At 49.3% G+C, this 16,214-nt stretch overlaps 1 protein-coding gene across 1 annotated transcript; it reads left to right on the forward strand.

Annotated features, from left to right (window-relative positions):
* Positions 1-591: 591 nt before the first annotated feature.
* TSKS (testis specific serine kinase substrate) lies at positions 592-16,003 on the forward strand. The gene is made up of 11 exons (XM_064293952.1): positions 592-1,097; positions 1,683-1,911; positions 9,702-9,797; positions 9,989-10,072; positions 10,398-10,481; positions 11,076-11,362; positions 12,635-12,829; positions 13,384-13,557; positions 14,190-14,325; positions 15,415-15,539; positions 15,673-16,003. Exons 1-11 carry the CDS (start codon positions 928-930, stop codon positions 15,824-15,826), a joined length of 1,734 nt encoding a protein of 577 aa, XP_064150022.1. The 5' UTR covers positions 592-927; the 3' UTR covers positions 15,827-16,003.
* The last annotated feature ends 211 nt before the right edge of the window (positions 16,004-16,214 follow it).

Genomic DNA, 16,214 nt, shown 5'->3' on the forward strand with positions numbered 1-16,214 from the left:
TACTCATTCACCACCTTCTCCCAGCTCCCAGGAAAGTGCCAAATTCACAGAAAACAGTAGGCAATGGGGATGGAGAAAGAAGAAGAAAGTAGGCAGCGGGGATGAAGAAGGAAAATGTTACTGAAGAATCAAGTATGAGTGTGGGGGTGTCCTAGTTATCTAGTGCTGCTATAGCAGAAATACCACAAGTGGGTGGCTTTAACAAACAAATTTATTTTCTCACAGTTTAGGAGGCTAGAAATCTGAATTCATGGCACTAGCTCTAGGGGAAGGCATTCTTTCTCTCTCGGCTCCGGGGAAAAGTCTTTGTCTCTTTTCAGTGTCTGTAGGCCTGGCGTTCTTTGGCTTCTTGGTGATCTTCACGTGGCAGGGCATCTGTCTTCCCCAGCTGTGTTTCTTTTTTCCTTGCTTAACTGCTCCTTTTATTGAAGAGATTGACTCAAGGCACACTCTAACACTGTCTCATTAACATAACAAAGAAAATCCATTCCCAAATGGGATTATAACCACTGGCATAGTAGGATTTACAGCACATATTTTTGGGGGACACAATTCAATCCATAACAGGGGGACTGAGTGACCCCACGGTTATTTTCAGGAAGAAGGTAGCTGGACTCCTTCAACCAGTGGACCAACCCATTCTAAATTCTGGGATAGAATGAGTAAATACATCACACTTCTGAAGGGGAGGGACACATTCCCAGTAGAACTGAAGTTCTTGACCCAGGAGAGTTCACTGAGGTTCCCTGGGGGAATCTGAGGAGCCAGGGTCACTCCCTATCCCTGTCCCCCCCTTTGTGGGGCCCAGTGGTTGGATCCTTTGTGAGGCAGGCTGAAGGGGGACAGGGGATTCTGTGGGTCTGTGGTCAGAGTAGGTGGTTAGTCTCAGAGGAAGGAGCCCCCAGGAGCAGGGCCTCCCCACACACCATGGCCAGCGTGGTGGTGAAGACAATCTGGCAGTCCAAAGAGATCCACGAAGCCGGGGACCCCCCAGCGGGGGTCGAAAGTTGCTCTCAGCTGATCCCAGAGGCCCCTGGGGGGGTGATCAGCCCAGCCAAGGGGATCACAAAGAAAAAGAAGGCCGTGTCGTTCCATGGGTGGGTTTGTCGCACGCTATCAGGGACGGTCCTAGCACCCAGCGTTGTCTCCAACAGAGCAGGAGTCCCACTGTGGGTCCTGGAGGAAGGGAAGCGGGCAGAGGAGGGGCAGGCAAGAGGGCAGTGGTGGAGCAAAGGGGGAAGGAGGAAGGGATGAGGAGCATGGAAGGTAGAGAGGAAGAAGGGAGTGGGGATGGAGGGAGGGAGGGAAAAGTCAGGAGAAGGCAGGGGGGACTGGAGAAGGGAGAAGAAAATAGGCAGCGAGGAAGGGCAAAGGAGAAGAAATTAGGCAGTGGGGATGAAGAAAAAAGTAAGTAGGTAGGGGTAAAGGAGAAGGAAGAAGAAAGTAGCCAGTGGGGATGGAGAAGGAAGAAGAAAGTAGATAGCAAGGATAGAGAAAGAAAAAGAAAGTAGGCAGAAAAAAAAAGTAGGCTGCAGGGATGGAGAAGGAGTAGGTGGTGGGGAAGAAAATGAAAGTAAGTGGAGGCTGGAGGCAGAGGAAGCAGACAATGTGGAGACAGGGAGACAGGAGGGGCCATGCCCTGGGGGCTAAATCCTGACCTTGTGCGTGTTTCTCCTCCCCAGGGTGGAACCCCGGATGTCCCATGAGCCCATGCACTGGTGTCTGAACCTCAAACGGTCCTCGGCCTGCACCAATGTGTCACTGCTCAACCTGGCTGCCATGGAGACCACCGACTCATCAGGCACAGATTCCACCACGGAAGACAGCAGTGGCCCTCCTGCACTACTCGGGCCCCCCGCCTCCCCTGCCCCACCCTGGGCTCCAGATGACCCAGACATTACGGAAATACTGGTGAGGGTCCCCCGGCTGGGGAAGACAAGGGTCCTCACACTGGTGGTAGGCAAACATTGAGGATGGGGAGGGTCTTCTTGATTTGAAATGAGAAGGTTCTTGTCACCCTTCAAGGCCCAAAGGAATGGCCTTCTCCTCCCTCCACTGACAACCAGACATCCTGGGCGAATCATGCCTGCCCTGGGAGTTTTGTTTTTAGTTCATTCAGTTATTTCCACATGTTCCAGGCAAGGCTGAGGTCACAGGCAGGACCCCTCAGGGAGCTCCCAGTCTGGTGGGGGGCAGCAGACATGATATATGCTATAATGAAGGTGACACTGGGAATCCCATGGAAGGGGCCCTCCATCCAGGCTGGGGGTATCAGGGAAAGCTTCCTGGAGGAGGCAGTGCTAAAATTGGGCCTTGAAGGATGCGTAGGAGTTCTCTGGGTAAAACTGGGAGGTCAGCAAGACCTAGGGAATTCCTGAGTGGAGCATGGAGCTCTTCAGCTTGGTCCCTGAGCTTGTCTTTTCTCTCCTTCCCCACCACCAAGGCGTCCTCTGGGCCAGACCCTGAACAGAGTCAGACATGGACCCTGAGAATCACTAACAATAACCACGATCACCATGATGATAACAAGGTTCACTAGCATTTACTGAGCACTTTCTAAGTTTCCAGGAGCCTCAGTTTCCTCATCTGTAAAATGGAGATTCATACTTTTGTTCTTCCCACAAATATTTCCTAAACCCCTACGAGATACCAGGCACTGGCCTAGGAGAAGAAAATAGAGCAGTGAACAAATGAGAATTCTGGAGATAGCAATACCCACCTCATGAATGAGGGTACCATGAAGACGAATTGTGGATAAGCCATGTCGAACGTGTAGCACAGCGGCCAGCCTCTGGGAAACACTGACTAAGTGCTGGCTATCACCGTTGCTGCTGTTATTGATCCCCATTTTACAGATGGAGACAGTGAGAGCACAGAAGTTTAAATACTGTACCTAAGGCCACATAGCTTGTACATGAGGGAGCCAGGCTTAGGAGCCAGGCAGGGGGTGAGAGACATCCTGAACTAATGGGGGCAGCAGAGGTCCCTGTGGGAGCTTTGAGGAGGGAGGCCTTGGCCCAGCTGGCTATGGTCAAGGAGAACTTTCCTGAAAAGGCAAAACACAAGCTAGATTTTGAAGATAAGATATTCTCCAGGCAGAATACAGAGGAGGGTGTTCCAGTTATCTGGAACAGCATGTGCAAATGGACAGGGGCTGAAATGAAAGGAGGGAGATGAGGTTGAAGGGGACATCACGTCATAGGCTGAAAACATGGGCGTTTCTCCCGAGGGCGTTGGGGAGCCAGTGTGGGTCCATGAGCAGGAGAAAGAGAACAGTAACTTAGGATTTTGGCTCCTGTACTAGTTTTCTAGGACCACCTTAACAAAATACTACAAGTGGGTGGCTTATAAAAACAGAAATTTAGTATGTCACAGTTCTGGAGGCTGGAGGCCCAAATTAGGGCATCGGTACTCTCTCTGAAGCCTCTAGAGGAAGATCCTTTCTTAGCTCTTTCAGCTTCTGGCAGTCCCAGGTGTTCCTTGGCTTTATGGATGCATCTTCACATGGTTGTCTTCCCTCTGTCTCTCTATATATTTTCTCATTTATAAGGGCACCACTCAGATTGGATTATGGGCCCCTTTACTCCGGTATGATGTTTACTGATTACACCTGCAAAGACCCTAGTTCCAAAAACCAAAAAAAACAAACAAACAAACAATCGCAGCTGGAGAAGAAGATTCCAACTCATAGTGACCCTATAGGACGGAACTCCTTCATAGGGTTTCCAGGGCTGTAAATCTTTACGGAAGCAGACTGCCACATCTTTCTCCCAGGGAGCGGCTGGTAGGTTCAAACCACCTACCTTTCAGTTAGCCGCCAAGCACTTAACCACTTCACCACCAGGGCTCATTAAAGGTAAGCAGGTGCCACTGAGACATGAACTGGAATCCCTGGATTAAAAATTCAGAGTGCTGGCACAGTGACTAAGCAATCGGCTGCTACCCAAAAGGTCAGCGGTTCGAAGCCACTAGCCACTCCGCTGGAGAAAGATGTGGAAGTCTACTGTGAAAATTCAAAGGAAACCCAACCCGTAAAGATCACAGCTTTGGAAAACCCTATGGGGGCAGTTCTACTCTGTCCTATAGGGTCACTATGAGTCAGAATCAACTCAACAGCAACGGGTTTATTTCCAAACGAGGTCACATTCACAGGTACCAGGGGTTAGGACTTCAATATATTTTTTGGGGGGGACACAATTCAACCCCTAACGTCTCCTTTCCCATTTACTGTGCACCTACCATGTGCTGGGCACAGTACTAAGTCCCTCAGGGTGAGGATCTCATTTTCTTAGAGTTTCTGTGAGGGAAGTGGCATAACTACCCAGCTTAAAGATGGTCCACCAGCCACTTCTTGGAAACCCTATGGGCAGTCCTACTCTGACCTATAGAGTTGCTATGACTCGGAATCAACTTGATGGCAATAGGGTTTTTTTTTGTAAAGCTGAAAAACAAAAACAGAGGTATAGAGAGGTGAAGGGCCAGGACAACAAGGTTAAGGGGGTTTGATGCTAAAGCAAAAGTTTTTTCTTTCTCTTAAAAAGGCTAGGGCCTTGTGGGGACATCTGGATGGGAGAGGCTGGAGGTGGGAGGCCAGGGAGGAGGCTGGGAGGGGCCCCAGGGTCTGAGGACAGGTTATGAACCCGGTGAAGAGAAAAGACCAGGGCGAGAGAGGCCGTGGGAGGTGGGGGACGGCCTGGGGTATCTCCTTCTCCCCAGAGTAAGCCCTTCCCTCTCCAGAACAAGCCTCGCCCCTGCTACCTCCCTCGTGTCAATCCGACCCCAAGTGCAGGAATCAGGCTCAAGCCAAAGCTTTTTCTGATCATGTCCCCAGCCGATAGTGATGCCGAGAAAAAGCCTTCGGCAGCCGGGAGCAAGGCCTGATTCAGCTTTGAGCTTACTTCGGCGGCTGCGGGGGACGAGCAGCCGCCAAGCGGCTTCAGGTTCTTTCTCTGTGAGATGGAAAAAGTATTGCTAGCCAAGCCCTGGAGGCATGGGCGGGAGTAAGGAGGAAGTGGACACTGGGGGCAGCCGCCAGGTTCAGCACCAACACTACATCGAGGGAGACCTGGAGTTAAGCAGAGAGAGGGCAGAAACCCAGAGAGATGGGGACAGAGATCCAGAGAGAGGGGGAAAGACAGAGACTCAGAAAGAGGAGAGGACAGAGACCCAGAGGAAGGATGGTGATGGAAGTTCTAGATCCATTGAGAGAGAAGTTCTAGACAGTAGTATACAGTCAACAACTATACCAGAGCCCCAGCCTCCAGCAGGCCATATTCCTGCTGCTGTGGACTCCATGGGTACACACGCTGGGGGCTTACTTGGATCTCTGCCTCATCTTTCTTTTTTTGTGCTTCCACCTGCGTATTTGGTTCTTCTATTTGATTCTCATGGTTCTGAGATTTCTAAGGCCAAGAGAACTCCATTGCCTTTTGGGTTGTTTTTTTTAGTGTTGAGTTGTAGGGGTTCTTTATATCTTTTGGATACTAGATTCTTATCACATTTATGATTTGGAAATATTTTCTCCCAGTCTTTAGTGTATTTTCATTCTTGACAGTGGCCTTTGTGCAAAAAAGTTTTTAAATTTTGTCGAAGTCCAATTTGTTTATTTGGATGCATACGCTTTTGGTTCATATCTAAAAACCCATTGCCAACAACACCCGAAAGTGAGTCTCTTGTAGGCAGATATATTTGGATCATGTTTTCAAAATTCATTCTGTCAACCTCTGCTTATTAATTGGGGAGTTTAATCCACTTAAATGTAATATAATTACCGATAAGGTAGGACTGACTTCTACCTTTTTGCTGTTTGTTTTATATATGTATTTTTGTTGTTGTTCAATTTCTCCATTACTGGCTTTTGTGTTAAATATTTTCTAGTCTACCAATTTAATTCACTTGTCATTTCTTTCACTATATTTGAGTTATTTTCTTAATGGTTACAATTAATCTTATCAAGGATCCCTTGTATGAGACGTCACTTCTCTCTTGCTGCTTTCATGATTCCGCTTTATCTTTCAGCGGTTTGCTTAAAATGCATCTAGCTGTGGATCTCTTTGGGTTTATCCTACTTGGAGTTCATTATACTTCTTGGATGCATTGTTTTGCATCAAATTTGGGATGTTTTCTACCACTATTCCTTCAAGTATTCTTTCTGCTTTCTTTCTCCCTTCTCTGGGACTTCCATTATGTGTATGTTGGTACGCTTGATGGTGTCCCACAGGCCTGTCAGGTGCTGTTCATTTTTTCCTTTTTGTTTCTCAGACTGGCTAATCTCAACTTACCTATCTTCAAGTTCACTGTTCTCCAGCCTGTTCAGATCTATTGAGCCGCTCTAGTGAATTTATCATTTCACTTAGTGTACTTTTCAAATCCAGAAGTTCTATTTGATTCCTTTTCATAATTTCTCTTTATTGATATTCTCTATTTGGTGAGACTAATCTCATACTTTTCTTTAGTTCTTTGGCTTGGTTTCCTTTAGCTCTTTGAATATATTTAAAACAGACGATTTAAAGTATTTGTCTAGTAAGTCCAAGTCTGGTTTTGCTCAGGGGAAGTTTCTATTGATGCCTTTTTCACAGTGTTTTAGGCTATACTTTCTTTTTCTTTGCATACCTCAATTTTTTGTTGAAAAAAGGACATCTTAAATATTATACTGTGGCAACTCTGGAAATCAGATTCACTCTTTCCCTCTCAGGGTTTGTCATTATTGTTGTTTGTTTTAGTAGTTTAGTGACTTTTCTGAGCTAACTTTGTAAAAATCTGTATTCTTTGTCATGTGTTGTCACTGAAATCTCTGTTCTATTAGCTTAGTGGTCAGCTAATGATTGCACAGATATTTCCTTAAATTTCTGGACCCAAAAAATCTCCCAGCTTTTGTGGAGGGGTTTTGTGTGTGTGTTGGGGCACACCTTCAACACTCAGCCAGGCAACTTACAACTCTGCCTTAGCCTTTACTTCCTGCTTGTCTAGAATCTCAGTGTCAGCCAGAGTTCAGAGCTTAGGGCTGTCCCAGGTCTTTCTTGTGCAACACTCAGTGTTATGCATGCATGTAACCTTCTAGATTCCCATGAACATGTTGGAACTTTTCAAAGCCCCAAAGAACATCTCATTCGCTTTTCTATTTAAGCTTTTTGGTGTTTGTTTGCCCCAACTGTAATCCATCACCTCAGGCAGCAGCAATGTTAAAACATATGACTGTAAATGTTTTTGACAATTCCCTCTCATCACCAGAAGTCTTTTAGCCCTACATGAGTTCTGAGTCAGATGAAATAAAGTTAAGCCTTTTGAGTGGGGTCTTCCAGGGAATCACTAGGCAGGTCAAAGAATAACTCTTCTTGGGAATAAGCCTTTGAAAGAGCTCCAACTTCATTCTGCTTCCTATAAGTACCATGATTGCAGGCTATTATATTCAAAGGCTACTGCTGAGCTGGGGAGCAAGAAATGGTACTACATACAGTAAGTTAGAATGCTACAAATCTCACTGTTTTTACTGAGATTCAGTTGTTTTTTTTCTGGAATAAATACTCCCTGGGTTGCTGCAAGCCTTTTGTTAATTTCCAGAGTTGTGAAAAAATTGATTCTGACCATTTTTTGCCCACTTTTCATTGCTTTTATGGAAGGGAGAAATTTCAAAGGTCTTTACTCCTTCATTTTCTCTGACATCATTCTAATAGAATATTTCTTATCATACTTGTCCTTCAAAGCAATCATGCAAGAAATGTGTCATCGTCCTTGTCTTACAATGGGCGGAAACATATTCTTTTTTTTCTTTGCGTATTAGCTCAGCAATGTGAAAGGAGCACAAAATAAAGTGGTTTAAACAGGATAGTTTCCTTTTTGCATAAAAGTCTCAACTAATATAGCAGCTCTGTTTTCCAGTGCAACAAAGTACTGGTCCTTTTGTTCTGGTTGTTCACCTATTTCTAGGCTGTTGCTATCAGCATTGACTTTCAGTCATCAGGAAGGGGGAAAGGTAAGGGATCAGACCTCTCCCTTTAGCATATAACCCAATGCCTACATCTCGCCCACTAGCACTGCATTGACTGGAATTGAATCACGTGGCCATAGGCAATCCAAGGGGGCTCTTTGGACCTCCTTTTCTTCAGCTGTTAAATGGGAATGTAAATTATATTAAGTTACAAATTTAGCTGCTGACACAAAATAACATGGCTTAAATAATGTAGAAAATATTATTTCTCTTTCATAAAAGGGTTCCTTCATAGGTGGTTGAAATCGAATATGATTACTCCATGGTGTTGCATTCTCCATCTCATGGCCCAAGATGGCTATTCCGGCTTTAGCCATCAACTCCTAGTTTCAGCCATTGGGGAAGGAGAAAGGGGGAAGTTCCATCTCCTTTCTTTGAAATGCATAACTCGGAAATTGCCTACATCATCTCCACTCACGTTGCATTGGCCAGAACTTAGTCACATGGCTATACCTAGCTGCAAGGGAGCCTAAGAAATGTAGCCTTTGGTTGAGCAGTCATGTGCATCCTATAACTGTGGAAGAGGGGAGAATGGATCTTGGGAGACAAGTTGCCATCTCTGTCACATGCATCCCTCCTGAGCCCAGGTTGGTAGGAGACACAATGGATTTCATAGTGATATAAGGTAGTGATGATCAGAGGTTGGATGGCATCATGGTTTAGAAAAAAGACTGGGTTTAAATTCTGGCAAAGCTGGAATGGCTCATCAGGATTTCCACAATTCATACCTATTCCTGTTTTTCAGAACATGTGTTTACCAATATTCAGTATCTTTAATTTGGGGTCCAAGATCTACAAGTACTAAGAAAGGGATGTTTGGGTGAATTGATAAGATACTGTAATTAGTTATCAGAAAGAAATATCCTGTCCTGTGTTTTTAAAAAATGGCATTCTATCTCCTACCACAAAAAAAAAAAAAAAAAAAATTTCTGGCAAGGCTACCTAATGTGTTGCATATCTGGAGTACAAGGGTCTTCCCCTTTCTGAGCCTCATTTACCTCACCTGCAAAATGGGCAAATAACAGTTCTGACCTCAAGTAGTGTGGTTTTAAAGAATAAAAGAGAAGTCGTGTGTAAACAGATGGCCTGGACCATAGTGAGTGCTCATATCTGGAAGGTGGGTTCTCTTTATAATCTCCAGTGTCTGGAGAGAAAGAGCATGTGTTTTAAGAGTTGACATTATGTATGTCTGTAGACCCCAAGGGTATTCATCTCAGTTTTTGGTTGAGACCATCCTTCATTCCTTAATTGTCTGAGTGCTCCTCCTCCTCTTGTTGTTAGATGCCATCAGTGGATTTCAACTCATACTGACCCCATGTGTTACAGAGTGTAACTGCCCCATAGAGTTTTCTAGGCTGTAATCTTTATGGAAGCAGCTTGCCAGGCCTTTCTTCTGCAGAGTAGCTGGGTAAGCTCGAACCACTGACATTGCAGTTAGCAGGTGAGTGCTTAACCATTGTGCCACCAGGGCTCCTTTCCTCCCTCCTAGATCTTCATTTATCTCAGTGTCCACCAAGCAAAAATTGAGTCCACTCCCTGGTTTTACCAAGCAGGAACACCAAGAACCAAAGAGGCACAACCCTTACCAAAAGTCACACAGCCATTCCAGGGCAAGATCAAGGTGTAAACCCCGCCTCCCAGTTCTGGAATTTCCTCAGGGTTGGGGCTTGCCCCCTCACACCTACTGACCCACCCCTCTCCCACTGTTCCCTAGAGCGGGGTCAACAATGGATTGGTCCGCGCCAAAGACTCTATCACCAGCTTGAAGGAAAAGACCACCCGGGTTAACCAGCATGTGCAATCGTTGCAGGTGTGAGGACCTTCTCCCCACCCCAACACCTCTTCTTTCTCTGAGAACCCACCTCCAAGCCAATGCACCCATACCCTAGTTGCGGAGATTGAGGCTCAGAAGGGAATGAGACCTTCCCAGCCCCAGCTCCTCCTCTCCGTGGAGTACCCCGTTGTGGCCCTGGCTAACTCCTCTTCCCCTCCACGCCCCAGAGTGAGTGTTCGGTGCTGAGTGAGAATCTAGAGAGAAGGCGGCAAGAGGCGGAAGAACTGGAGGGCTACTGTAGCCAACTCAAGGTGGGCCACTGAGGGGCAGGAGTGGGGTGGGGGAACAGAGCGGTAGTAGTAAGAGCATGGGGGTGGGGAGTAGGGAAGAAGAGATTGTGTGGACCTGAGAGAAGTGGGAACAAGTGGAAGGCTAGCAGTGGACAGTGGTGTCTAAGAAGAATGCCATCCCTTTAGCCAAGAGAACCAGACCAGGAAGGTGAAGGCAGAATTTGGGGAAGAAGTGGGCGTGTCTTGTGTTTGGGGGGTAGAGCCTGTATGGAAATAGACAAACTAGGGGAAGGGAGGCGGAACTGGAATGGGAAGGCAGGGCCCCTGCCCTGGTGTTCTGACTCAGGAGAACTGTCGGAAGGTGACCCGGTCGGTGGAAGATGCTGAAATCAAAACCAATGTCCTGAAGCAGAACTCTGCCCTGCTGGAGGTAAGGGGGTTCCAGGACTTGGGGGAGCGGGTTGGAGACATCAGAGGCTTGAGGCAGACTTCAGGTGGGGCTACCCCCCTACCACCACCACCACCACACCACTCCTACATGTTTACAGTCATGTTTAGAATCCATTATGGATTCAAGTTAGTCTTCAAGTGTAACTTAAGCCCACCAACAAACACACAGGTGGGGAACCCTTTTATTCAGGTTCCAGAGAGAGGGGGTGGAGTTGGATTTCAAATGGCCTGCCCATGTGCCCACTCATTGTCTGACGACAGCCTCAGTTATTCTTCCTAAGCAGGAGGGACTAGAACTTGTCACCTTGGAGTTGGCATGGAGGGGTGGATGGAGACAAGGAGGTAGGCGTTCTAGGTTTAAAGTCAGTTGGACTCCAGCTAGACTTCAAACGGGACGTCCCCTTCCTAAGGACAACAAGAAGTCCATTTATACTTCAAGGGGGACTTCCCAACATCCTGTCCAAAACCCATTTACTTTCTAATCTTGGGGATTCATTGGACAGATTTGGGGGTGGAGGTGGTTGCAGGAGGCAGGTGGCTGGACCCCATGATTTCGCCCTCTCTCACCGCCCAGGAAAAGCTGCGGTATCTTCAGCAGCAACTGCAGGATGAAACACCGCGGAGGCAGGAGGCCGAGCTGCAGGAGTTGGAGCAGAAGCTGGAGGCTGGCCTCTCCCGGCACGGCCTGGGCCCCGCCGCCGCGTCCCAGGGGTGCTCGGGCCCGCCAGGAAGTCCCAACGAACCTCCGCGGCCCCGTAGCATGGCCCCCGGTGGCTGGGGGATGGGGCCCAGGGCAGGGGAGAGCCCCCTCGCAAGCGAACAAGAGTTGCAGAGAGTCTCCGCGGGCCTAGAGGAATTGAGGTGGGCGGGGCCCAGGAAGCGGAATGTCTAGGAACTGAGGGGCAGAGGCTGGAGGGGTGGAGCCGCTAGCTTCTGTGCGCCTGAATGGGCGAACTCAGGGGTGGAGCCTCGAGGAGCTGAGGTGGGTGGGGCCGAAGGGATGTAGCCTATAGAAGACGAGGGGCAGCCACAGGAACCAGGGGGTGGAGCCTAGTGGGCGGGACCAAGGAATGGAGCAGAGTAGGCAGGAGTCAAGGGTGGAGCTTCGAAGAGCTGAGGGGGCGGAACCTAGGCGTGGCGCTTCAAGGCGTTGAGGGGGAGGGACCTAGGGGGTGGAGCCTCGAGGAGGTCGGGGGGCAAGGGGTTGAGGGGGTGGGACCTAGGGGCGGAGTCTATAAAAGGCGAGGGGAGGGTCCCAGGGGTGGAGCCTCAATGAACTGAGGAGGCAGGGAAACAACTGGGCGGGATTCGCTGGAGCCCGTAGGCGCCCAGAGGGTGGAGCCTTGAGGGGCTTAGTGCGGTCGTACCCAGACGGTGAAGCCTCCCCGAAGTACCTTGGAGGGAGTGTTCTAGGCGGGGTACCCTGGAAGGGCCGGACTTCGAAAAACTGACGTTTGAGTGTAAAACCAAAAAAAACCAAACCAGTTGCCGTCGAGTCGATTCTGACTCATAGGGACTCTATAGGACAGAGTAGAACTGTCCCGTAGGGTTTCCAAGAAGCGGCTGGTGGATAAGAACTGCCAACCTTTTGGTTAGCAGCCGAGTTCCTAACCATTGCGCACCAGGGCCCGGTGAAAGTGAGGTGGGCGGGGCTTGGGAGAGGGCAGAATCCTGATGAGTTGAGTGAGACAGGGTTGGGGTGAGCGCTACCTTGGGGAGATGGTACCTGGAGGAGCTGGGATGTGGCTTGGGGAGGAACAAGGGAAAGATCAGGTTAGCTGATAAGGGAACAGAGGCCGGGTTCTGGAGGACTTTGCCCGATTTTACGAAATGTATGGGACTAGAGGAAACTCTGGTGGTGTAGTGGTTAAGTGCTATGGCTGCTAACCAAAGGGTCGGCAGTTCAAATCCGCCAGGCGCTCCTTGGAAACTCTATGGGGCAGTTCTACTCTGTCGTATAGGGTCGCTATGAGTCGGAATCTACTCGACGACACTGGGTTTGGTTTTTTTGGATGGGACTAGAGAATTGGGACTAGGTGGGTCCGGAACCATGGACGTGGTCTAAGCGGGGTGGGGCCGGTGGGAGCGTGTCCAAACCTAACCTTGACCCGTTCCCTCTCTCTCGCCATCCAGGAGGGATGTGTCCTCGCTGACCGCCCGGTGGCATCAGGAGGAGGGGGCCGTGCAGGAGGCCCTGCGACTGCTTGGCGGCCTGGGTGGGAGGCTGGACGGCTTCTTGGGCCAGTGGGAGCGGGCGCAGCGTGAGCAGGCGCAGACAGCGCGGGGTCTGCAGGAGCTGCGGGGCAGGGCAGACGAGCTGTGCAACTTGTAAGGAAGAGGGCGAGAGTGCGGATGTGGGAGAACCGGGAAGGGGCAAGGCGGACCCAACCCAACCGGAGGGCTGGGGCCTGGAGGCGAAAGGGAGAGCCAATCATCTGGGGCCAAGCAGTACTGACAGAAAAAAGGGCCAATGAGAGGGCAGGAAGGGGGCTTCCATACATTATAAGGCTAGAGGGGCGGGGCAAATTAGGGAAGGGGTGTGTTTAATACCTTTTAAGGATAAAGGGGGGAGCCAAGCAGAAACAAAAAAGCTCTTTGCCATCTACTCCATTCCAACTCATAGCGATCCTACAGCACGAAGTAGAACTGCCCCATAGAGTTTCCAAGGGGCGGCTAGTGGATTCGAACTGCCCACCTTTTGGTTACCAGCCAAACGCATAACCACTGGCGCCACCAGGGAACAGAGAAGTCCACTTAAAATACAGGAGGAGGGGCCCATCAGAGAGCATTGCAGGGAGGAGCCCTGCAGACCAGATGGAGACTTAGGTGTTGGGCTAATAATGGATGGGGCCTTGGTAGGACCCTTTACTCTCACGCCTCAGGGTGGAGCGGTCAGCAGTGTCTGTGGCTTCACTGAGGAGCGAACTGGAGGGGCTGGGCCCAGTCAAACCGATTCTGGAGGAGTTGGGGCGGCAACTTCAGAGCTCTCGAAGAGGGTCTGACCTCTCCATGAACCTGGATCGGTCCCCCCAAGGCTCCTGTGCCCGCTGTGCCAGGTAAGGGGGTTGGGCCTGGCTTCAGGTGCATTCTGGGTCACGGATGGAGAGGGAGTTCATTGTGGGATTTAGGGAATCCTGATGCATAGTTATTCTGCATTATGGAAGCACATTCCTCCCTCTCCACAAGGTAAAGTGTCTTGTAGAACTCTAGAGAGATTCAATGCATTTTGAGCATCACGTATTTCCAGTGCATTGTGGGAAGGTTGGGGTGTGGTACATGGTGGAAGTCAGGGTTTCTCAGTGCATTGTGAGGAAAGTGAGACTACGGTTTATTGTGGGAGCCAAAGGTTAGAATGCTTGGTCCATTGCAGGAAGGAGGGAATTCCCAGTACAACTTGGAATCAGGTTTAACTAGGAAATATGAGTTTTTGATAGCCTGTGGGAACAAAGGGCTGTCAGATACTGTTTGGGAATGGGGATCTCCAAGGCACTGTGGGAGTTCCCCATACTGTGGGACCCAAAAGGAACCCGATCTGCTGTGGGATGGCCCTGGTACATTGTGGGAAGACTGCATATGGAGTACATGGTGTAAATGAGGCATGGGGGGAGGCTGGGTGCATAAGTATGGGGTATCATGGGAACTGAATTGGTTCTGGACCTCTTTCATCTGGTGATCACGCCTTCCCCAGCCAGGGGCAGCAGTTGTCCACAGAGTCCCTACAGCAGCTGCTGGAGCGAGCGCTGACCCCATTAGTCGACGAGGTGAAGCAGAGGGGCCTGGCTCCTGCCTGCCCCAGTTGCCAGAGGCTACACAAGAAGATTCTGGTACCAGGGACCGTGGACCACTATGTCCCATTTTGCATTTCTGCAGGGCAGGAGGGGAAGGGGAATCCAGGGCACAAGGGTACTGTTGGTGGGTGGCAAGAGGGGAAGGGCTGAACTGCGGGCAGCAATCACTGGGGACAAGCAGTTGGGTAGTTAGTGAGTCATAAGCCAATCATTATAGAACTTTGGGTGATGGACTCAAGTTCAAAGCATGATGGGAAAATTGAATATGGTGCATTGTGGGACACAGGAGATGGACAGTAGCTTAAAGCATCATGGAATATGGACCTGGTTCCCTGTAGAACTTAAGAGAGGCAACACATTATGAGATATTGGGGATCAGACATGGGACCCAGTGAATATAGGTCATAGTAACTTAATGCACTATGGGAAGGGGAACCCCAGTCCTTCATGGGACATTGCACCACAGACTCAAACCCAATTACTGATGGGTCTTGAGGCATTATGCAGTGTGGAACGTAGAGACTAATGCATTGTGGGATATTGGCCTAATGTATGATGAAATAAAAGTTGTAGTGGGTGATACATACACAAATGATCCAGTATGGGACTTTATGTGGCAGAGCTGTAGGATGACTGCATGATAGGACACGAAACCCAGTGCATTGTGGGACACACAGAACCAGAGCATGAAAGACTATTAATATGACAGAAATGCTGGTCTAATACATAAGGAGATGTAAAGTCTGCAAATTATGGAAGGTCATCATGCAATAGGATAGTGGGGCACAGACACATACCAAATGCATGATGATTCATGGGCCCTGGTACATTGTGCATTAGGGGAAAATATGGCAAACACAGATTTAGTGCATGATAGGACATAAGAAAGTCAGTGGATTGTGGGATGCAGGGAGCAGTCCCAGGCTTCAGACATGATGACATATAGAAAGCCAGTGCCTTGTGGGATCTTGGGATCATTCTCAGGCTTGAGGCATGATGGGACAGACACTTGGGGGAGGAACATAGGCCCCATGGGACCCTGCCCCCTGCCCTCCGCGATCCAGCTCCCCCTCCACCCCCAGCCCAGTCCGGCAAGCCCAGCCGCGCCTACACTCCTCTCCCCAGGAGCTGGAGCGCCAGGCCTTGGCCAAACACGTCAGGGCAGAGGCCCTGAGCTCCACCCTTCGGCTGGCCCAAGACGAAGCACTACGGGCCAAGAACCTGCTGCTGACGGACAAGATGAAGCCGGAGTGAGGAAGGAGGCTGAGGGCATGGGAGGAGGGTGAGGTCTTTGGGAAAGGGCCTGGGTCACTCCTTCCTTCCACTCCAAAACCCTAGCACCGAGCCTCACCAGCACCAACTTCCAACTCCCTATCATTAAAGGGAGAAGGTGGCCGCTCTGGATTATCTACACTTGAAGATGTGCTCCATCCATGATCAACTCAGCAACCTGCCACTTGAGGGGTCCACGGGGACGATGGGAGGAAGTAGTGGGGGAACTCCCCCAAAACGTGGGGGCTCAGCCCCTGAACAATAAATGGCCCCTCATGCTGGCATGAATTCCGTTTCCTTTTTGCCACCAAACAAGGGCTTGCAAGTGCTGTGAATTGAACATACACCTTGCGCCAGCCTATGTGCACACTATCATTAATCCTCAGCTAACAGGATGCGAAGGAGTCCTGGTTAAGAGCTTCGTTGTTAACTGAAAGGTTGGTGATTAGAACCTACCAACTGGCTCTGTGGAAAAAAGCCCTGGTGATCTGCTCCTGTAAAGATTACAGCCAAAATCTATTCCTCCTTTTTATGTGTTGTAAATTCTAATCCCTGTATCTGTGGTTATAATCCCATTTGGGAATGAGTTTTCTTATATTAATGTGGTTGTATTAGTGTAAGATGTGTCTCCAGGCAATCTCTTTTGAGATATA

Source organism: Loxodonta africana, chromosome 11 (genome assembly GCF_030014295.1).
Source record: "Loxodonta africana isolate mLoxAfr1 chromosome 11, mLoxAfr1.hap2, whole genome shotgun sequence".
NCBI lineage: Eukaryota > Metazoa > Chordata > Mammalia > Proboscidea > Elephantidae > Loxodonta > Loxodonta africana.